Here is a 24,334-nt window from a genome sequence, read left to right on the forward strand (position 1 = left end):
GATGAAAATCTTCGCGAATGGAATATGACGTTCTCTCTAGTTTGCGCGCGGAAGAGAGCATGCGATCTTTCTCCTTAAAGGCGGTCAGCTTGGCTATTATTGGTTTCCGCTTGTGTTCACTATATTTTCCCAACCGATGCATCCGCTAAAGTTGTTCATTTATTTTGATGCCAAGCTTATATTCATAGAAGTCGATTATTTTCTGCTCCGACGTTGCCCCCTTTTCTTTAGCGTTATCTCCGAAAAAAAAAAAAAGCAGATCCGAACGCCGCAGCCTATTCTCCGAGTCAATGTAGCGTGCCTTAATAACCGCCACCTGTTCAGACGCAACGCATATAGCGTCAAAATCTGCCGCAGCTTCAGATGCGAAATTTCCGGAGTCCTCCACTACGGCGTGCCTCATAATCAGAAAGTGGTTTTGGCACGTAAAACTCCATAATTTAATTTTTCAGATGCGCGATTTATCTGCCGTGGTTGCTCAGTGGCTATGGTGTTGGGCTGCTGAGCACGAGGTCGCAGGATCGAATCCCGGCCACGGCGGCCGAATTTGGACGGGGCCGAAATGCGAAAACACCAGTGTACTAGATTTAGGTGAATGTTAAAGAACCCCAGGTGTTAAATATTTCTGGAGTCCTCCATTACGGTGTGCCTCATAATCAGAAAGTAGTTTTGGCTCGTAAAACCTTATAATTTAAAAATATGCGCGATTTAACATGATTACTATTTCCAAAGACATAATCGTGTCACTTAAAAGTTTAATTTTGTTGTAAGCTACCATTTGCTTCTCCCTGGCAGACTTTAAATCAGCTGTCAGGGAAGCTTGACCCTCTTCAAGCCTGTGAATGGCACCTAGAGCCTGGGCAAGTAAATCTGCTCCAGTTTTTGTCATGGGGCCAGGATTAGATTCTATATCACCCGAAAGCAACAGTAAAATAGGAGACAAGGTGGAAGATTTGCAAGTAAACACAACCATAAAAAATTTATACTTTTATATATACTGTGGTGGGCACGACACCGCCAACAAAGAGTAATTACTACTTCTAAAATAATGGCCAGTTTTCAGGCAACTAACCTGTAATAACAGCCATCGTGAGTTCGGTATCCCAGGTGGGATGTCGCGCCCGAAGTGGGAGCCAGCGAGCGGTCCTTTATATACTGCATCGGGAGACCGCACTCGATGTAATCGCAGGTTGCCAGCTGGACCAGTTGGGTTCATATGGAACTGACGGGTGATGAGCTGGAGTGTGCAATCGTCGATACGAGTTGGCAGGCGGTTATCGATCCGGGCGAAGACGCACGGACGTTACCATAAGCGTTATCGTATAACAGCCAGCGTGAGCTAGGCATATTAGGCGCGATGTCGTGCCCCCGATGTCGTGCTATTGAGGATTCATGGCATGTGAAAATGAAAAGGCGAATCCATTTTCGTACTCAAGGCTTGCATCAAAACGGGAAGACTGCTGCGAACGCCAGGCGCTTTGGATATCACAGTCACTAAGTCTTTTCTCTGCAACGATGTTTGTCGAAGTGTAGTGTGCAGCGGTGGCAGCTCAGTCAATCAGAACGTTTCTTTCCATTAGAGTAAAATGGTAACCACTGCAAGACAGCTTTGGGATGTGGCTCGCTGACTTTAGAACAGAGGCTCTTGATGTCCGTGGCGAGTTGTTCCTGTGTGCGTGGTGACTTCAGAGACTACAGGAGCGCCTGTGAGTCGGACACGGTGACCCAAGATGGCGTTTGCTGAAGCTCGCACTCGACGCACGTACAACCTTCATATGTACTCTATGTATAACTGTATCTGGAGAGAATGGAGATAGCTACTCAGCCAGCAGCAGCAGCCATGGCACACGCAGGGTTGCGGAATGGGGAGTGAGTGGGAGCGTAGGCGAAGAAAGATAGGCTTCAATAATGATTCGCAGTTACGAGTACATTGATTCACCCATTTGATTGTCTCATCCATAATGAACAGTTTTTTGTTCGAGAGTTCCACTGATAGCCTTGTCAATTTTTCGTTTGCTTGCTTGTTTTAAAGTTGTTCAGTCCCTTTTTATCTAGCCTTCAACAAAAAGGTTGGATGGCGATGCAACCTCCAGTTGAAGTCAGTGAAATACAGAGTCTTCCTGAAAGACTTGGGGGGTGACATTAGGGCAGAGTCGCTGCGCAGCGCACTTTAATGCGTCACTCCTTGTGTAAGGGGAGTGGGAAGAGCGTCGGATTCGTAAATGTTTTACTGCATTTTCTTTGAAATCGGTAGGCATTCTGAGATCGGCCCACATTTTGACGCATGATCATGGGTAAGTAATCCTAAATAATTTCCGGGATTTAACATGCCAAACTACGATCCGATTATGAGGCACGTCGCTGTCAGGGAAAAGCGTCCATGGCGGAATGGTTACAATATCAGGATTTTGTGCTAGATGTTCTCTGTTTGAATCCAACCGTTGGACAATTTTATTTATTTATCTATTTATTTATTTATTTAAAAAAGGCACACGCTGTCGGTACTTTGTTTCATGACATTAGTTTGTGTGCTGGAATTTTCGAAATTCTGAGGAATAACTCTGTCAAGAATGTGAGGTTTATTATGAGCAATATTGTTATAGAATGGTTTGGCAGTATAACCTGCCTCTACCGCATGTCATATATATGTATATCTAAATACATAAGAACCTCAAGACGACACCGATGTCGACGACGACGGCAAAAATTCGCTTGGAGTGTCCATATAATTGCTACCGGAATAGAATCACACTTTCACTATAAGGGCTGACAATGAATGCTATTTCAACATGTTGGAATAGACAGTTTTAGTTACACGTACGTAGAGGCTTCACGTACGCAAACGTGAAAAGCCTACGTGCCTTATGTGCACGCCATCTGACACGCTTTTAGCTACACGTACGCTACGCACGCCAAGAGGCACCCCGTAGCCACATCTATCGGGAAATGTGAACACGGCGGTAGCCAATTCAATCCTGTCGCCGTGTTTCGATGCAAGCCGTCTGCGCGCGCGCGGCCCGCTATCGCTTGTTCGTGATCTCGCGGAACTCCCGCGCGAAGCTGTCTACGTGCGCAAGAAACGCACGCAAAGAATTGAATCTCACGTACGTCCGTGAGACGCGCGCGCGCCCGCTACGTTGTACGCATGCGCACTGCTGACACGTAGAAGCTCTACGTACGCAAAGCCTCTACGTACGTGTAACTAAAACTGTCTAATATCACACGACTTAAGGCTCGTAGCTTTTTTGGCAGTATCGAATGTTGTGAACGTAAGCTGGCTAAGTAAACACGAGTGGCGTGGCGTACGCACACACACTGACAGAAAGAACTCGATGAGCGTGAGCAGCATCGTCGAGACCTTCAGAGTCATGTCGGCGTTTTCGCCTTGCGTCGGCCTCGCGTTCCTTTACGGCGGCATGCTCACGGCGGGCACCATGATGGGAGGAAAATGCTACCCGCACTTGACGCATATTGTACACATCGCAGATCGCTTTGAAGATGAGGCCCGCGCGACCGCGCACTTTGTCCGCATCGCAGGTCGCTTTCAGGATATGGGCGCCCACGTGGCGTACGCACCAGCCGTTGGTATATAGTGACAGGCTAAGTCCCAGTTTGAGCTTGGCTGAGCTTGAAGGCAAGATTTATGGAACCAGGTGTTTTCTGGATTTGTACCTGGAGTAGGACAGATATCGCTCTAAAGGTTAGGAGAGGGCATTACGTCACGCTGCCAGCCCTGACACGCATATGTTTCGTAAAGCCCGGCCCTTTGTTAAGTTGCGGCCAGACAAGTGACTCTTGCGTTGAGATAACGGAGAAAGAATCGAGATTTGCTGAGGCGTTTTGTTCCCAGTAGCCACGCCAGTAGTTTTTATTCGGTGCGCGCTTGTTCGGCTACATAGCCGTGGCTCTGCCTGCAACCAACCGCGCACTTTGACTTGCGATCACGTGTTGGGCCGACGGGTTTGGCTTCAATCGCGTTACGCGATGATCCCTCCTAGCCTTTTCCTTCATTCCCAATTTCTGGGCGGAAAGACTTGGGGAATGTCAGTGCATGCAATGTTGGAATATTACAGGGCTCTCTTTCTGGGCTTCTTGAGATACAGTTTGCCCGTACTGACCAACACTTGCCAGACAAATCTTCGTGCTCTACAGGCTATTCAAGCTCGGGCTCTCAGCGTTTGTCTTGGTTTGCCAAAATGCACATCGACAGCAGCGACTATTGCGATTGCCCGGGGCCAACCTATACAAACACACATTGCGGTGGAAGTGTTGAGAGTGCACATTAGGCACGTTGCCTGTGCCAGTTTCCACCACCTGGAAACACTACCGTCAGAAAGGCCGCAGGCATAATTTTTGCTACGATTTCGAAGTATTACACCTGCCTTCCATCAGGCTTCGCCCCAGCAACTAAGCCATCGATTCCTCCATGGTGTTTGGCTCGACCCGCAGTGCACCTCACCGTACCAGGAATCAGGAAAAAATCTGAGCTGTCATACCCTGCTCTTAAGCAACTAACTCTGCTCCTTTTGCACGAGAGGTACGCCGAACACATGCATATTTATACTGATGGATCGGCAACTCTCCAGTGTTCCTCTGGAGTCGTGGTCTTCCCAGCGAAAGCCACCACCATCAGTTTCAAGACATGTCACCCAACGACACCGATGGCTGCGGAACTTGTGGCTCTTCGCGCTGCACTTCGTCTCGTCAGCCAAGAACAACCTCGAAGATGGTCGATATTCAGTGACTCGAAGGCAGCACTACAATCTTTGCTATCAGCCCTGCGGCGCGGACCACACGAACAACTGGTATTTGAGATAAGAGAACTACAGTCCAGCCCACATATAACGAACTTGATCGTCACGTGGCATTTGTTCGTTGTATCCAAAGTTCGTACTAAGTGGACCACCTATAATACGGGAAAAAAGAGCAAGCGAGACGAAAGTTCACTTTATTTTTGAAAAAAGTCCGTGATGCATGTCTGCTTCTTCAAAGCTGATCGCATCACTGCCGTTTCTAATTTTTCCAGCGCGGTAATATGTTCATCGCCAAGGCCTCTGCTGCACACGAGTTCCTTAAGCGACGCGATGTAACCGATCACGGTTGAAGCAACCGGCGGTAGAGCAGCATCCTCGTCATCGTCCTCGTCGGTCTCTGGGCAGTCAGGAAGGGCTCGCACTTCACGCACAATAGCTTCGTCAGTGCATGGCTCAGCAATGTCGGCGTCGTCATCAGCAGAAACGAAATCGTCCCAGGCAACGTCAGGTCCGGCCAGCTGCGTGTCAACGACGCGTTGCCACAAGTCCTCGTGCGACCGGCCTTCCGGTGGGTGATCTATGGCGTCCTCGGTGCCTGGGCCCATAAAACCCGCCTTGCGGAAGCAATTTTCTATGCACTCCGCGGTGAGTTCCATCCACGCCGCTTTCAACATGTCCACTGCGGCAAGCAAGCTGATTTATTTTACCCGCAAAGGAGCGCCGGGGGACGCTTTGTGCGCTCTGTGTTCGCGTCGTGTCAGGGGAACACAAAGTGCGCGAAATTCGCCTGCCGCGGGTTCGCAGTCCAGCGACACCGCACCAAACACCGCCGGCTCGGTCAACTACAGGGGCCCGACAGCTTCGCGTTCGCTCTAACCGAGTGTTGAGGCCACAACAGTTCGTTCTATGTGAGACACTGTGCCATTGCCCCAATATATATTTTGACGGTAGCACCGCCCTCGTTCGTACTAAGCGAGCGTTCGTTATATCTGCGGCTGTTCTAAGTGGGCTGGACTGTATTCCATACCTTGACTGAGAAGGGACACCACGTGACATTTCAGTGGCTTCCAAGTCACTGCGGAGTCATAGGGAACGAACACGCCGATAACGCAGCTCGGTCGGCTCTTCAAGGCGACGAAGAGGAGCCGATACCGTTATCAAGGACAGATGCCGCTAGAAAACTTCGAATGCTCAGCCGCGATATCACGTTCTCCTTGTGGAGCGCAGGAAGTTTTCAAAACAACCGACTCCACAATGTTGACTCCCTTCTACGCCTTTGCATTCCAGCTGGACTCTGTCGTCGCGAAGCTACCCTGCTTTGTCGAATATGGCTAGGGATGGCTTTCACCAATTCTTTTGCTTTCCGAATCGGATGGGCCGACGACGCCTCGTGTGATGACTGTGGTAACGAGGAGACTCTTCAACACCTTCTTTGTGACGGACCTCGCTATAATTTACAGAGACGATAACTCGTAATCACGATAGCGTGCTTTGACCGAAGACCTCTCACAGAGGAACTTATTTTAAAATGCCGCCATCGCAAGCCATCGCAGCAGAGGGCGACAGAATTGGACAAGCGGCTGTAGCCTGAACAGATGTTTATAGTGCTGCAAGTCCTACTGTGCTGTGCGGTGGCAGTATGCGGCGACAGTGATCGACTGTGATTGTATGTCTACGCTCCTTTCTTTCTTTATCTCTACTTTGTTATCACTTTACCTCCCCTCCCCTCTCTCCCCAGCGTAAGGTAGCAAACCGGATCTTCCCCTCTGGTTAACCCCCCTGCCTTCCCCTTTCCTCTCTCTCTCTCTCTCCCTCTGCACATTCAATATCGCCGTCGCAGATATCACCTGCGTCAATAACTGCGAAATGTAGATCAGCTCGTACGTATAACGATGCTTTTGAAGCATTTCGTAGATGCGTGACGTCCATGCACTGGAAAGTACCACATGCCGGCAATGTGCATCGAGTGTTGCTGTGGACACCTACAATGCCTGCAAGTCTGAATTGTTCTTTTATTACATTGGTTCCTTGAAGCGCTATAACTTCTGGCGGGGTGTTCACTGCGAGGAACCAAATGACTAGATCAGCATGCCGCGGTCGTAGGGACCTGACATTCCATTGCAGCACAAATGGACGTGGCTTTCGATAAGTGTCCGTATTGTTTCTAGTGAAGGCCGTCGAGAACTGGAACTAGAACTGGAACTGGAACTAGAGAAGTTGCTCTGCGGCTAATGCTGCTGGTGTCTGACGACCCGCAATGAGAGACCTAATGATGTTGACAAGCATCTTAAGAAGGTTGATACGGCCTTTACAGTGCCGTAAAGGTCTGAAGATTGGTCATGTATAAGGTTACTGCAAGAGTGCTGGGGTCTGTGCCAAATGTGGCAAAAATCACGGCGTAAATTCTTGCGACAATCCCACATGTCGCTGCCCTAACTGTGAAGGTGAACACTTGGCAACAGACAAAGAGTGTCCGACATAGAAGGAAAAACTAAAAGCTCTGAAAAAGAAAGCTATAACGAAGGCATCAGGAGAGGACACGTAGTCATAGCGCCCGACCAGCGGCTGCAAATGCCACAACTTAATATGTACCCGCACGCCCGAAGAAAAGCGCAGACACCGTGAATCGGAGGGAAGGAGGAAGGCGGAACTACTGCCTCTCAGCGACATCGTGGCCGGCGCTTCCATAGGAAGCACCAGAACCTGCCTCTACCGAGATCACGCCTCCGAAAGCGCCCGAACTAGCTTCTGCCAAGGCTCCGTTTACTGCAGAAAACAGTGTGAATAGGGTGCCCAAAACGGTCTCAGGCAATGAATCAAAGCTGGTTTTCTTGACAAAGCACAATCTTCAGATCTGATATACTTCAAGGAATCGGGGTTGTTCTCCGTTTTTTCACATTCGCCCGCTGGTTCCCCACCGTGAAACGACATCTAGGAACGTAAGAAAAAAAAAGGAAGAAATTAGAGCAAGTCATCATCATCATCATAAGTTAGCAACTTTTCCCTCAAGATGAAGTGCTTTGGGTAGGGGCGTACGACTATTCGAAACTTTGAAATAACGAATGATACAATGTCCTATTTAACGCGTTCTTGGAATCCAATTCTCACTGTTTCTAAGCACAACTTTTGTTCGAATATTTTTCGAATACTTCCAATCATCAACTGTGCGAGATCAAATATGAAATTCAAGCAAACGAGCCATAAATTGTATGCCCGCTGCCATAGCAGGCATAAAGTGTGTGAAGTTACGCAATGGAGTAGGCTTCATCGCTACAGGAGACAGATCTTGCCGCCTAAACCACGATCATTCGCACTCTACAAAAAGGTCGGTGTATGTGAACAAACTGCTTAGTTGTTCCTGATACTCAGTTTGGGCTCTCGATGTGCAAAGCTTCATGACGTGCAGTGTAGTGCGACAAACTTGCTAACGTTGCTTACATATATAGAACGTGAAGATGGTCTTATATTCATGGTGACAACGACCTAATAATTCTTGGAAAGCTATTAAGAAATCATTCCGTATTCCATTCGAATCGACTTGCTTGTGACACTATTCTATTTTTATTCACTTTCGTCTCAAATATTACTGTTCACACACCTCTAGTTTTGGGCAGCGACCTAGCGACTTTATTTGCAGCCATTCATTGCATATCTGTAATTTAGCTCTTACAGCGACACCTGCCATTGGCTTGCATGTGTCCCGAGTCGCCGCGTCGTTGCCGTGGGAGGCAACGGCGATGTTCAGAAGTCTACGTCGCTTGAGTTACAGATGCATTCTGTAAATTACATGTTCGTTGAAATATTTGGAGATGGCTGCATTTTCCAGGAGCATTCAGGAGAAGCTGTCAAACACCAGTCGCCCTGAATCATTACAACATGTCGGGCTTATATAATAAAGTTAATAAATTTTCTGAACATTCGTTCTTTTTTTTTTCGACGCGAGTTATGCTTGTCAGTGACTAGATCAGTGCAGGTGACCTGGAAATTTCGTTGAATGAAAAAGACTGATGCGACCAACATGCATGCGACTCCTAACATGTTCCGCTCCTACCGGTGGGCAAGTTATATTTTCGTCCACTTCCGTTTCCCTTTTCCCTTCGTTTATTTGTGCATTTCAAGTTCAACTAAGGCGAATTTCCCCAATGCTTTCCTTGGCTTCATTGTATGTTGGCTTTATGTGGAAAAGTTGTGAGAGTATAATATGGCTATTGTCGCTGTTATATGGTCTACGAGACTCACACTTTTCATATGTAATGCATTCTTTTCAGCTCAGACAAACTATTGTGCTTTAGTAGGGGTACGATATCTCAGGTAAATATGAATAATACTTACGTGCTCAAGAAAAAAGCGCTACGACATATCGTCGGCGTTCCATGTGATACGCTTTCACGTAACCTGTTTCGTACTTAGCGTGTTCTACTGTTTCTCCACTTATGTGACTACAGTCACATTCTATACCATACCACAGTATGGTATAGAATGTATCTAGAAATCAATAACCGAGAAATATTATTGCTGTGCAGTCTAAAGAGGGATGCAGAAAGCAATTAAAGTCCTGGCGACAGCGCCATGCAGTTGGTTCCCTTTTGCAGGACAAATCCTCGATGCAGTAGTGATGTCACTCGACTTACATGACTTTCTGAATAAAGTGATTTCTTTAAATGTGGGTATATCTTGTGATAGGCAAACTCACCTAAAATAATAATTTCTGAGTACCGTTTGAGTCATGTACGCTTTTAACCTTAGTTTAGTGTTGGTCATCGCGCTATCAGGCTTTGGTTACTGTTTGTATTGTTTATTCTTGTTTTTCGCTCAGACGCTCTATCGTTCAAGAACAGAAACAGGAATTGTCGCCAATATTAGTTCTTTATGGACGTATTATTTCTGTTTCCGAACTCAGGTCGATATTTTTGCGTTAGTTGCCTGTAGTATGTGCTCATGCGCAAAGGCAAAAGAGTTTCAGCCAATACTGAATTTTTGTATTGATCTCTCTTTTAACATATGACGCTAATTAGTATACCGCAATTTTTTTACAGCTACATTATATTTGTAAACGTGATTGAATGGCTAGCACCAACTTCCCCGTAAGGGTACCGGGACCAGGTCAAGCTATGGCATGACATGTGTTTTTGTCTCTGCTTCCGCGCTTATCCTTTTTCTGAGAAATGAAATGAAGTGACTAGAATTGAATTGTCCTTTAAGCTTTGCGCCATTTACATTTAGAAGATACTTACCTCTCTTCCATCCTCTCACTAGATTCCTTTTTCTTCTTGTGCCATGCAGGGCGGCAAACTGGACTTTTCTTTATTATATGGTATTTAGGAGATGTTGTCGCCTTCAATTCTTTAACTCCTTAGGGATTAAAAAAACGAATAAATCGTAACAAACCGGACTCTTTTTTTTTTCAGGTTAAACTTCCTGCTTTTGCTCTGTTTATATATCTCTCAGTAGCGTCGACTGTACTCGCAGTGCCGAGATATGCAACGAATTGATTATCGGTCCCTTTTTTATATCGGAATGTAATATAAGTTCAAAGAAAGCAACGCAAGCATTTTGGCATACCTGAATAGTGCTACAAAGGTCGATCGCAGCGTGCTCATGTCACCTGCACAAACGGGAGAAAAAAAAGCAAGCATGAATGTGAACTAACATCATTTTTCTTCATCTGTAAATAACGCTTGCCGGTATTAGGAAACGAAGGGCGCTGAGAAGTGGTTACGCTAATAGAGTTTTACGCGAAAATGATCATCGTCGTAATTTATTAGGACTCCGCAATGTATAAGCTATGATGAATGGTGGAATACAAGTGCACCGCGCAATGGCTGCTCTGAGATTACTCGCTTCTTTGCGGGATGTCTGGTGTGCTTCGACCTGTGTCGCCCAACTACAGGATACCTACGGGCACAGACTTCCCGAGTATACTGCGCAGCTGCCGGACACCGTAATGTATCGGGCACCGAGCGTTATGCCTCAGCGGCTGAATTTCCTGCATTAGGCCACAATAAAAGAAAAAAAATAAACCTGTGCTAGTCTCGTTCAATGCATGGTTAACTCCGATACACCGGATTTCCTGCACCACAGTCTAATCGCTTCGATTCGTGTGCAGCGCAGATAGACAGCAGCTATAGAGCACTTTAGATTTGCGCGCTCTCTAAAGCAACGCCATAGTAGTCACCGCCAGTGTGGGGAAATCCAGTGCTAGCATGGCACTTCAGTTTTGCCTTGCCGATTACGTCGCCATATTGTCTATCCTGTGGATTTTTCTATATGGGTGAGAGATCATTTCTTCCTATTTACATTTCGACGTGTCATGTCCGTCATGGCTTTCCTGCTGACGCAAGCCTCGAAACTGTCTCTCCAAGAAACGCAAGTGTTTGAAACGTGATGAAGCTACTCTTGAGCACATCATAAGTCATTATCAGGGCATCGAACATAACTTCTCGTTACCTGGCCCCCAGGTTCGGTGGCTGGAGTGTTTCGTCACTGAACACGAGGTCCTCGGCTTGATCCTGGGCCACGGCGATGTCCACAAAATGCCTAGATGTATGTGTAGTAAGATGAAGGAGTGAGGGAAAAAAAAGTTCGAGATGATAACAGAGATTCGGAAACTTCTGGTACGGGGCAACTGAACGTCACGCGAGCATACTGAGGTGACGTAAATTTCTATGTGCACTGTTGGTGAAGGGGGTGTGTATCGCCATGTATTTCAGAAAATTATTTGTGAGCGATTCTTAAAACTGTCGCTGTATACAGATTAGGTGAGTTCTTTTCGGCAAGACATTATTTTGCCTGCGACAATCAGACAATCGGCGCAATAACAGCGCATACACTCTTTAACAAAGAGAAACACACTGAGTATGTTACTAAACAGTTACTTTACGGCATGCGCTGAAGACAATGGAAAGAAGTCACTCAGAGCACGAGTCCACAGTAGAAATTCTGAGACAACAGGCGTCCGATAGTTTTCCACGATGTACATTAGCATCCATTAGCCTGCATTAATCTGTCCAGCCTTACATAAATAATAGTAACGCGAACGCTTTTCGCCTAAAATTTCTGCATGTGCGGGTGACCCGACACTGCGTGCATATAGTGGATACAACCAAGTCAACATGAATTGAGCATTTTCTGGCTTCAATATTCGCAATCCTAACATGTCCGCGAACCAAAGTAAACAAGAACATTTGAATAAACAAACTACGGATTTTGAGAAAAGAGATAGTGAGGGCTTCGGATAAACTTCGACAGGTTGGGCTTACTTTAACAAGCTCCTTGAATTGAAGTACACGAGAGTTTTCGCATTCTCTCTTCATTGGGATACCGGAATCCGTGGCCGGGATTACAAATCTGAAATGCCTGCTTATACAGCAGAACACCATACTCACTGGACAACCATGGCTTGTAAAAATAGAAGTTTTGCTTTACCGAGTTATTCAGTCATCGTCAGACAAGTAACATTTTTTTAGCACATTTCAGAGTCGCATAATATGCTTGGTTGGGCCGTATCTACTACTGCCATGAATTGTCACAAGCCAGCACTCTTACACTTTGAAGTAGTTGTATGGAAGCAACACTGTTTAAAACTACTCGACACTGCTGGCTCGACACATCGGTTGGTATTACTGTGGCTATAGTCAGTAGGCCACGTACAAGAGCTGTGTGCACATTGGTGGCGACCGTTGATTTCATTGTATTTTGATGGTTTCAGATATAAGAATTTCGTCTTATACCTTGAGAACATTTCTTACCTCCGCGTCAAATTGTCGACGGTCGTTCTACCGCGTGTCCCAGCTAACGTTAGCCAAGCCGTTCACCAAAAACAAACAAAAGAAAACACTTATGAAACACGGTGCAAGGTGCAATTATAAAGCTTACGGTTTTCAGTTGTCCACGTTCTGGCGATGGAACACCGCAGGTCCTAAAATTGCATCTTGTACGGTGTTTATAAAATAATGTTTTCTATTTAACAGCTTGGCTAACGTTAGCTGGAAAACACTATATATTAGCGGATTATCGCGACCTGCTCTTGATTTTCTTGTCCACTAAATTTAGTGGGCTGCTCGAAAAGGCTAAGCATATGGTACGCAATCACTCTTTTTTGTGCTTCGGGAGAAAAGGAAGGCTCGATTAAATTGTGATTTCTTAAATGCTCGAAAATGAGTACGCATTCAACAGTATCGAATAAACCTGCGCATATATTTAGTGCAGATTCTATATTATTATTCATAGATTCATAGCGGAGTCACTTACTATATTGTGTGCAGAGATGTACAATAGTGACCTCAACATATTTTCGTCCTTGTTCAGGTACCTTACCAGAAACAGAAACTACTGGAAAAACCAAAATGTTAAGTCTGAAACGTTATCCCTCTTGGTTCGTCCGATCAAACAAATGCGAAAGGTAAATTACTTCGGTTATAATATCGCGGTGATGTTTCAACTATTATCTTTACGCAGTGCGAAACGAGAGGCAGTATTGGAATGCAAATCTACGAATGCATATGTGGGCCTGTAAGAAGTCTCAAATTTGTTTGGTACTAAGTTGAACACTAGATGTAGTATACCTAATCGTTGTACATGTAATTTATGCACCAATAGTAGCTTTGCTACATCGGTTGTTGATGATATTGAAAGCTAATCACAAGCTTAGGAAAGGGGAGGAAACCAGAACATACGGGTGCGTCTGTTTGTTGCATTGATGTGAGGACCCTGCGATTGCTCAGAAGCACTCAGACTAATTATTTCTTCATCTGTTTTGCGTATCTGTGGTAGGCAGTCTGCTTGTACGATCAAGAACTATATCAGAAGATGGGACGAGTGTTCGGGTAATATTTCTTTCTCACTTGTTTTCTCTATTTTCTGTATATAGACTCAGATTTGTTTGGAATCTAAATCCAGGTTGCGTATGGGCAATGTACGCCTTCCACCAATATGACAGAAAACATCGGATTCGTGTTCAAAGTCGGCGATATTCCTGCTGTGTGCTTGTAATGGGGGAAGAGTTCCATCAGGGAAGTTCTTCAACAGGAGAACAACAAAAGAAATGGTAGTTTGGCTCTGACTTGCGCGTTTGCAACAACCGCTGTTCGAACACAGATTAAGTGTTCCCTTCCGTTTGATTTTGGTGGACAGCGTCCACGGAAAAGGCTTCTGTTACCCGTCTCTCCCAACACAAATTTAGACTGGCAAACGAGAATATGTTGAGGGTGACCTCTTTCCTTCGTTTGATATTTCCTTCAATCAGGAGTGCACATAAGGGCAATGTTAAATTAACAAAACAAAAAAAAACGAAAAGCAGTGGGCTAGTGAAACCTTGCAGAATCAAAAGCCAATTTCCAGCGAAGGTTTTGCTTTTTAGCAGTTTCAATATGAATTTCACTCGCGCGTAATTAAAGTACATACTTTAAGATGTTCCCCGTGTATGACTGGTTCCTCTAAAACCTTGAATGCATATTCGAGCACTTGTTAAGGAATTTTTGCAAAAGCAGCAATTCCTCCATACGCCTTTTACTTCGCCAGAACATCGGCCAAAACGCCTCTGCCTCCTTACACACCCTCCCCTTATTTTTTTTTTCGCTAAGTTTTATCCAGGTTGCGTTCACAGTTCTCCCAGGACCACGCGATAAATTATTCGGTGTTCATAAAACAGTCCTGGAACGCTCCGGATCACTTGCATACGTAATTTCCTGCCAAAGGGATAACTGCTCCACACACATTGAATCTCTGCTACTTATCCTCCGTAATCTGTCCGTAACCTTAAAGGAACGGAAACAAGGTGTCTTGTTTAGTTCTCCCGGGACACCTACTGCGAAAGTCGCAACACTTCTAATTACGCCTGGAACACCAAGGTTTCGCCACAAAGTGTAGTTAATATGACTACACTTTCCACGAAAGATAAACTTGCTGTAACGTAGAGTTAGTATAACTGAAAGTGACAGTATGATACCTTTAAATGCTTCCTGATCCACACGCATATAACCTCGCAGAGAAAGTTGCCATAGCGTCCCCGAAATTTTCGCTAAACTTTATTGCGGTGGCATTTGTAGTTCTGCCAGGGCAAGAAGCTAAATTCTGCTCCACTCGTAAGACACTCTCATAACGCTCGGGAGTGCTTGCATACTTATTTTATTGGAAGAACTCCAATTGACCCACGCACTTCGAACTTGGCCTGCGCTTCAGCCGTCGCCCACTCCTTACTGTGGCCAACTATAAACAAGGTGCCTCGTTTAGTTCACGGAGGACACCAGGAGAAGCTCGTAGAACGCATGAAAAAGCCGAGAAAAAAATCTCGAGAGTTCAATAAATATTTGGAAAACTCCTAATTGAGCCATAAAAGTCACATTTTAGGACTAGTTGCGCTTAAAGAAAAGGCCCACAGTTCTATTAAATGTAAATTTTCTGTAGCACACAGTTCTCTGGGATCAATGGGGAAATCCAGCTGACAAAGGCTGCCTGACATTTTCAAAGACTTACCTAAAATTCTTTCTTTCTTTTCTTTCTTTTTGTTGCTGACGCTGTATTCGACCGACTCGCACATCAGTTTTGCTATAGCAGACATCCCCACTTCGCTAAATTTAATCCTGGTGGCATTTGTAGTCATGCCAGCGCGGTGTGCTTAATTTTGTGTCACTCGTGAGACACACTCATAACGCTCCGCAGTACTTGCATACGTAATTTATTGCGAAGGCCACAATTAGCCCATGGAGTTAGCAGTTTGCCTGCAGATTACTCGTAACCTGCCACCTATTTTCGATAAATATAAGCAAGGTGTCGTTGTTTAGTTCAGCGAGGTCACCAGAGAAAACATCTACTAACCTCTTTTGACGCACGTAGATAGGGAGAATTCCGTAATTATTGCAGCAAACGAGTGTGCAATAACTATTTGAAACGGTTCTAATTAGGCGAAGAATGTGAACGTTTCGCCACACAGTAACTTTTTTTCCCTATTGATGCGAATCGAAGGAGCGGTTAACATTTCCCCTATTTTCACTGAGCTCAGAATTGGTGTCATGTAAAGTTGTTGCAGAGCTAGGGGAAACATTGCGGATAATGGCAGTATGGCACCTCGGATTGCTCGTATAAGAAAATTTCTACAAAGGCTATAATTAGGTTAAACAGAATTGACGTCTAACATTCGTCACTGACAGCATGCTTCCTACTTAACGAAATATAAACACTGTGTCTCGCATGCTTTACTGACGACACAGGGGAAAAGCAACTGTGTGCCTTGTATAATGCATAAAAATGAGAAGAATACGAGTATTCAGTAATTATCTTCAAAGCCACGTAATTAACCTTCCCACTTCAAAACTAAAGTACAAGTCGCCCATTGTGTGCGCCCCATTTCCTGTAAATACAAGATGTCTTCTGTTGTTAGTCCTCCCAGAAATGTTGGAATACATTTCAAATGTTTCATACAACGCCTCTATATGTGCCGAAAACGAGGGAATAGTAAGTTTGCTTCTACCCCTAACTGTTGCACAAACATCGAAATTCGCCTGCACCTTGCCTTTAATGTTCTCCAGATTTGCTTAAAATAAAAACTCTTAATAGCTCTAGATTTTTTTCTCATAAAACCGTGAAAAATGGCAAAGAATGTTTCTGAATGCTTCACCTCTCATTCACAACTTCTCTGCAAAAGAAAAAAGAAAAACGAGAAAATGGGGAAACATCCGCTGACAATTGTAACAAGGTAATCGTCTGTCAATCATGACTGACCCGCCAACTGGAAAGCTGACACCACAAATAAAGGAAATAGGCTGTACAAACGCAGATGCCATAAATTGGGCTATACTGCAAAAACAGGACACAAAAAAATAAATAATTGCACAACGAGGCAATAGCATATCTCAAGTCCAAGTTATCTGCCGCTTTTTGTTCGCGCAAACATCGCGCATTTGAGAAATCCAGGCTTCTTAGAGTAAACTGTTTATGCGGTATTTTTGTATAACGTATAAAAGATGGAGACAACATTTCAGAGCGTAAGCGGTAATTTTGACGAGCTGGTTCACACTGACTAAATAGAAGCGCGCTTGCAAAGTTGCTTGCTAACGTGTTTGCAGACCCGCATTATTTTTTTAGAAAAATAGCCAAGTGATAGCAATGCTGCGGATTCGCGCGACAACGTGAATGAAAACTGAGCGCACTGCGCGTTGTCAGGGCAGCATTCCAGGCGCGCTTCTTTGCTGAAATGTGCTGGTATGGCTGCTCGATTAAGCTTAGCATGTGGCGCGGTGTTGAGCGAATGCAATTATTCGCCCCTTAACCATTGTCCTCCGCGGATTGCAGTGTTTACGAATCAGGGAAGCCTAGCTTGATGCTGTCGGAGCCTGACCTATTGAAGCAGGTTCTCGTCAAGGATTTTTCAGCACTGCCCAACAGACGGGTAAGAACACCTCCTATCGTTTATCTACTTGTTTCTTTGTTCTTAATTTTTTTCTCAAGACGCACGCAAGTAAAATGTACCCAGGTTCGAAACATGAGTGGAGATAGAGTTGCACATTATTTCACACACGTTGCGAATTGAGAGACGTCTCCTTTGCGAGAGCAGAAATTGGCTTTTTTGTGCACACAATTTGACAATTACTGCTAGAAATATCGCTTGTAATAGCTGTTAGTATGTGGCGGTGAAGATGGTGGACATCCGACAATTTTATTTATGCGAACGCTCGAGGCGCATTCGCACCGCCGGTGCCGCCATCGCCGCTGCAGTGCCGTTCTGTTGATGGCGCGGCTCACGCGTGGAGCGTCAGAGGGTTTCCAAATACGCACAGTGAGTTTGGCTGCAAACGCATCAAAGCAGGTAGATCCCGCGCAATGTGGGAATCGCTTTTACGCGAAGCAGTGCGTGGGGAGCCCACTAAGTTAACGAACGGACCGTGAGAGCACTATGACCTATACGACACGTGTGTCATGATATTCCTGTGATGACCTGTCATTTAGGTTCGTCATACACTCTTGCCATACTATGCCAATTTTTGGTACCTACCATGTTAACGAAACGGTCATGAGAGCACCGAGACGTAGGCAGCTAGATAGATACTGTCCAAGTGACCAATGTTGCCCAAGAAATGCTTCGCGTTTATAAGCAAACAGCCAAGTCTACGCCCAATCGCTTTGGTGGCGGATCAGCGTGCTGCCTTCCGCGGCTGGCACGAGCGTTGTGGATACGCACACTGTAAGCCCGTTCCTGCTGAGCTGCTGTGTGTACTCTCTGAGCGGTGTTAGTGCACGGCGGCAGTTAAACGTCAAGATAAGGTTGCCTATATATTTCACCCAGACATGACTAACACCGACGGTTTTCTGTCGGTCTAATCTCGTGCGCCATGGAGGTGCGATGCCTGGAAGGTCACTGCCAGCGCTCCTCTTTGCGCCACCGTTGTGAGACGCTTGGTAGCTGCGAAGGCGCTGTTCCTTCAGCACAGCAGGAGTTGCTTTGAGCTCAGCGTTGCGCCAGCATGTCGCACCCGCTTCTAGTTTAAACACCGTCTGAGGAGTTCAAGAATAGCGCCAGACCTCGCAATCGCTCTCGATACTTCACGCTTGAGGCACAAATGCCAAATTTTAGATTGATGAAGAAGCCGTGTCTACCCCTAATACCCCTCAATGTTAATCCGCGTTTTATGGAAAGATTTCGTCGATATCATTTGCCGCTGAAGGTCGAGTGTCGAAGACAGAATTTCTAACCTGTCTCATACGTCACGGATCCATCTTACGGCCTCGCTGATGTCCTTCCTGCGCGATGAGAGGCAATCTAGAATCCATCCTGAATCAGGGCTGAGTAGGGATAAGGCTGTTTACCCGCAAAATAATACACATAGAGAAGTCAGTGGCTTTAAGCGTTGGTCGTTAGTGACGCCCTGGAGTCACCGTTACAAGTCTTAATACCTTTTTTTTGAGTAACGAGTGTCTGATAAAAGGTTGAAAAACTGAATTCTTGAATTTTATGTACCAAGACCAAAATTTGATTATGAGGCACGTGGTAGTGAGGGAACTCCGGTTTAACTTTGATCACCTGGGGTTCTTTAACGGGCACCCACTAAAGATACGCGTTCGTTCTTGCATTTCACCCCCATCGAAATGCGGCTGCCGCGGCCGGGATCTAATAACAGGTTCATCTAGTTTACTATTACAATGCGAATGAGCCCAGCAACCAAGCTACGCCATTGAGCATGTACAGAGACAAAACTACTGAGGCTGTAATTCGTTACTATAGGTAAGCTGCAGATCATTTGTGGTATATCTTTGAGGAATGTCGCGTTATGCAACTTCTACAAGATTGTCGTGGTCTAAAGCCATTTCTAGCGGCTCTAACTTGGACCTGCAGCCTTGTACGAGCGGCAGCTAGTATTCCAGCGTGAGTATACCAGGCTTGAGTGAAATATGCGAGGTGGCTCCTAGTGTTCCTGTATATGCTCCCGCAGGGAGCAGAGTTGCACATAACTTTTCCCGCGCCGCTCGCACCGCTATTCGCCGAGCGCTATCACGAGGTGTAAAATGACGTCAAATGATCAACTGCGCCGCTGCGAAGCCAACTTTACGGATGTGCCACCGACCTTGCGGCTTCTGTAAGCGCGGCTTGTTTTGTACTGGAATCATGCGTGCGGAGTCGTTTGTCATTAGGTACGAGGTGGCGGTAAGGACCACTGACCGCGCTAGCTACATTACGTTAGGAGATGAGTGTAAAAACACTCGTGTGCTGAACTTTGGAGACAGAGAAAAGAGGGAAGTTTAACACTTTTATATTGTATCGCACGTTATGTGGTGTCTGAAGAGGTTAGCCTATAGCGACAGGTTTGGCATGCTACTTACTTACTGTAGGTGGCAGGTTGAGACATGAAACTTGAGTATGCAAGTAAAACAACTCAAGTATCCAAAATGACTCATCATCAATCTATCTTCGTTTGAAGCTATCAACAAACTATCCACAACGCTGAAGAGATGTATAGTCTGGAAGAGTGAGTTTCGCCCTGCGTTCATCACGCACAAAACCCTCGGGACTGGTTTTAAACGTCGCAACTGTATTTCGAGGAACATTGAAAGTAAGTCTGCTACGACAATGCGACCTGTTGCTTGGATCATCGCTGCCTCGCTTTTCGAGACATCGCATTTTCTCTCGCCGTGCTACAGATTATGTGGCAGTACCTTGGCTCTGTCTGATGTGCAGAATCAAGCCAGAATCCGCTGGCTATCCAGGCGCGTTATATCGAAGGGTGAGGAGAAAAGGCTTACTCGGAGATTGAAAGCAGATGGGAACCTCGTCAATGTATATATGATCACTTTTATTCTCACTTCCCGCATGTATGTGTAGCAAACAGGCGACGAGTGTTACCGTAACAATAAACCTTAGCAAAAGAAAGCGCTCGCAGATAGCCGCATGTCACAAAGTGACGTCTATGCAATTATTTGTCGTGGATGAAACGCTTTGGTTCATATTCAAAGCGGAAAATGCATTCAAAACACAAATGTGTCCGCGTACATTACTCTTCGACATCCGGTATTTCAGTGTGGTGATGCGCGCTGAGTTTCCTGTAGTCATGTTAAAACGAGTATTCAGTTTTTATATTTAACTTCATGTTAGTGAGCTACGATCTTCTCTGCGCATGCTCAGAGCAGCAAATATTAGTGGGAGTGAAGGTGCTGATGAAAGAGAACAATTGCACAACACCACATGTTCCAGGCATGAAACTTGTTTCCGTCGCCACCCACCCACTCACTTTGCTTTTTACGAGACGGTTGCACTATGTGCGCCCCACATCATTACCGCGGAAAGAGCCCGTCCTGTTTTGGAGGGTGTTAAAAATCGGGGGGCAGTAAAACGATAACGACAAATCAAATTTCCGCTTTGCCAAATAGAGAGCGACGCGCGCGCATCTTTCGAGGCCTTGGTTAGGCTATAGCTGTGGAGAATTCCCCCTTCCTAAATCTATCCCTAACAGCTGTAGGCCCCACAATAGTCTTGCGGGGACGCGATGCCCTGCTACCGATGATGGAAGTACACGAAAATGCACTGGCTGTAGCTCGTATACTTCGAGACGAAGGCACAGTAACGTACTCGATACTAGGGCCCTATAACGTAAAACTATTCCAATATGTTTTTATTCCAATCTCCTGGCATCGAATTTGAGTAACCGCCGACGCAAGCATGGGGCGGTGACCCGCAGGGTTGTCTGAACAGACCCATCATACTCTCTCCTCGATCAAAGGAGGTCACTTTTGTTTGCTTGAAAAACGAATAACATTGGCTACACTGAGCGGCTTGTCTTATCTAATTGGCTGACAAGAGGCGAGGAGCACACTCAAGTGGAGAGGGATTCGATGTGGCCGAGCCAGTGCACTGAAAATCGATAACCGGATGAAGAGGGTGGTGCCGGCTTTGCGATTGGTCCGCTTTCCCTTACTTAGGTTGCGGTGGCTGGTCGAAAATCGCGGCGGCATGCAACGGAAACTTAAGACTGACGCTAAAACGGATCCTCAGCAAAGAAGCGTTGGTAGAAGGAGGTCGTAAATGTGCCGAAAGTGCTCGAAACCGTTACATGGCCACGCAGAAAGCTTCATTATACGCCAATAAACCCATGCTCTCCGGCAGGTGCGATTAGCCAGTGCCTGAGTGATCGGCAGTAGCCATCTTTTATTCCTTTCGGAACGGGGCACCCTACGGCTGTTCAGAATAAAATTCAGTTTTGTTCGGCATATTAATGTATCTTTAACGCGGTGGTTTTTTGCGGTTTTGGGACGTCGCGTGACAGGCAAGTGAAGTGGGTGCAGCCCGAAAACTCTTGACTAGTAGCCGAGGGCTAATGGGCAAAAGGCGTCGAATCAGAAATAACTATTTTTCTTTTGTTCGGTCAAATCATGCATAATCAATGTGTACACGTCATATCAGATGGGGGGCTATCGCGGTTTTCGTGACGTCGCGTGACAGACAGGCGAAGTGGGGATGGTCCGAAAAAGTTTTTGACCAATGGCGCAGGACTGATTGCAGAAATGGAACAGAAAGTTTGGAATAGCTTTATGTTATAGCACCCCTACTGTACGAAAGAAAAGCGTCTCACGAAGAATCTTGTCGCCACAGAACCACTACTTGATTTAACAGGCATATATTGGCATGCATCATGTAACCGCGCAAACAACAAGGGACAAAGAAGGAAACATACAGCACAGGCGCGCCTGTCCTGTGTGTTTCCTTCTTTGTTCCTTGTTGTTTGTGCGGTTACATGATGCATTCAACTACTTGAACCAATAATATGAATGCTCTCCGAAATTTCCATTGGAAGTGTTCGGCAGATGCTGCAGGTCTATGGCTAGAGCAACTTGTGAAGCCTTAATTGCGAATTTAGAATTATCACCTCTGAATAGGCTTGCATGCATATGACACACGACTGGAAACATCAATCCGGAAATGAAAGCTTTCTTTTCTCTAAGATTATTTCATATCTGGATGGATAAGGGTTGCTGCCAAAATAAATCATGTTAGCGCGAGCGCCTGACGATGATCACGTCAGCTATGTCTATCTTGCAACACTTCTCTGTGGTTTTGACCTCCGCGTGTTGTCAGTTACTGTGACTGTCCGCGCATTCTTTGTACACATAATCGAAAATTTCGTTGCTTGTCGCCTTATATTTGATTATGGTGTTTAAATCGCCATATAAGAATGCCTAAAATTCACGAAACTGCCCGATATTGCAGATAGGACCTTGGAGTGTAGAATTTCCGTTCCGTCGTTATTCCACGATGTTGCCCTAGTACGCCAGATAATAACGTTGTAAATTAGCATAAACTTGAAAAAATGCAATTCGCCGTTTGCAACGGCGCGCAGTTAAAGGCATCCGTGTTATGTAAAACATATTGCAGGAGCACAAGTTTGAAGATCCATTTCTCACTAACATAATGACACTTGCACCTGTCGAACGCTGGAGAAAGATACGCCAACTTGCTACGCCTGCATTTTCAACGGCAAAGCTAAGGAAGGTGAGAATATGATTTGGTATGGTGTCCTTTTTTTATTTAGTGACATGAATAAATAAGGAGATGCTCGAACCAACAGATGGTGCCGGCAACTATTTTTAACATGGAGGCCACGGAAATTTATCACAGAACATCATGAAGAAAAAAAAAACAATATAATCTAGCACATTATAAGAGTCGCAAGCACTGCCGTTAAAGTACAGATACATAAGCTGTCATAGGAAACATGACACATTATAAAGTGGAACATCATCAATGCCGCAAACGCTACAGATAAAACACAGATACACAAGTCATCATAAGATAGAAAACTGCATGATAAACCGACACACTATACATGTTGAAAACCTTCTTGATTAACAAGCAACGTGTTCTTTTCTTTAAAGCAAGCGTTCAGCAACACTACAAATATATATATATCACAAGCGCGACTATAACAGCGGCCCTTCCCTAAAGTTTCCTTGTTGCTCTTAACGGGCTTTCCGACGTATGTCATATCGTCGACACATGCTAAGATAAAAGATAAGAAGCTAGTGAACATGACATTGTACATTATATGCAATGTGTGTATTTGACATCGTATGCATATTTGGCCAGCGCCGTTAACTGACCTCGAGATCTCTTTGCCAGTCATAAAATTAATGAATAAATCATGGAAGTCGTGCGACCAGTAAAAGAAAAATGCAGATCCAACGCACTGTTGGAATCTAAATGACGAGACGCTTGTTTGAGTTAGCTAGTCGGCAGTGGTTACAGATCACGCCGTTTCAGCTTCGTAGCCAGCAGCTGTTAGCTGACAGAGAGCACGAGGACGGAGGAGGCGATGTATGATGCTTGTCGAGGAAAGAAGAAAATCAAGGAATGTATGCACATAGAAGTACTGCACACATCTAAACACATTTACGCCTTCGAACTTCACCTGTCAGAGTGGCACATTCATTCTGGACTGGCCAAGAACGGGCACATAGTCAGTGGCACATAGTTGCACACATCCATCGCCGAAGTTGTATGTTCGGTCACATATTGGGAGGGGCGGTGGCTTATTAGTGGAGACAATGGGGTACGGGTTCCATACATGTTCCTCCATGGTCAGGGGGCATCTCTTGAAGCACCAATAAAACGGCGAGAATCTACCAGTCCGTCCGTTCCGTCTCATCTACTCAAACAAGAACTGTCAGGTTACCGGCCTCGCTGAGAGTGCCACACGCTCATTCTATGTTTGTCAGCGGAACTGTTGTTGTCTGAGTTTGATTGGATTTGATGTGATTTGTTTATTTATCATGGCACTGTAAATGTTGGTCATCAATGCGTCGCTGGTTTATGCACGTTAAATTGACGTACGAATAAAAGCCTTCTGTAGAGTGTAGCGAATCTTCGCAGCTTTCTTAGGCAGTTCTCAGTCATTAGGCAATTCAGTCATTTCCAATGACGGAGGAAAAAATTGGTTTAGAGACCGACGGGCACAATAACCTCGGGCACACAGTCACGTTAAGCTAGAAACAACAACAACAACAACAACAACAACAACAACAACAACAACAACAACAACAACAACAACAACGACGACAACGACAACGACACCGACAACAATGACAACAATGACAACAACGTT

General features: G+C 45.4%; 1 protein-coding gene across 1 annotated transcript; it reads right to left on the reverse strand.

The window, feature by feature from the left end:
- Positions 1 to 4,830: 4,830 nt before the first annotated feature.
- On the reverse strand, positions 4,831 to 12,150 carry LOC126522974 (tigger transposable element-derived protein 6-like). Its single transcript, XM_050171817.3, has 3 exons — positions 12,140 to 12,150; positions 11,202 to 11,291; positions 4,831 to 5,447 (listed from the first exon to the last, which is right to left on the reverse strand). The coding sequence occupies exons 1-3, from the start codon at positions 12,148 to 12,150 to the stop codon at positions 4,949 to 4,951; spliced, it is 600 nt and encodes a 199-aa protein (XP_050027774.3). The 3' UTR covers positions 4,831 to 4,948.
- Positions 12,151 to 24,334: the final 12,184 nt, after the last annotated feature.

Source organism: Dermacentor andersoni, chromosome 6 (genome assembly GCF_023375885.2).
Source record: "Dermacentor andersoni chromosome 6, qqDerAnde1_hic_scaffold, whole genome shotgun sequence".
NCBI classification, from domain to species: Eukaryota; Metazoa; Arthropoda; class Arachnida; order Ixodida; family Ixodidae; genus Dermacentor; species Dermacentor andersoni.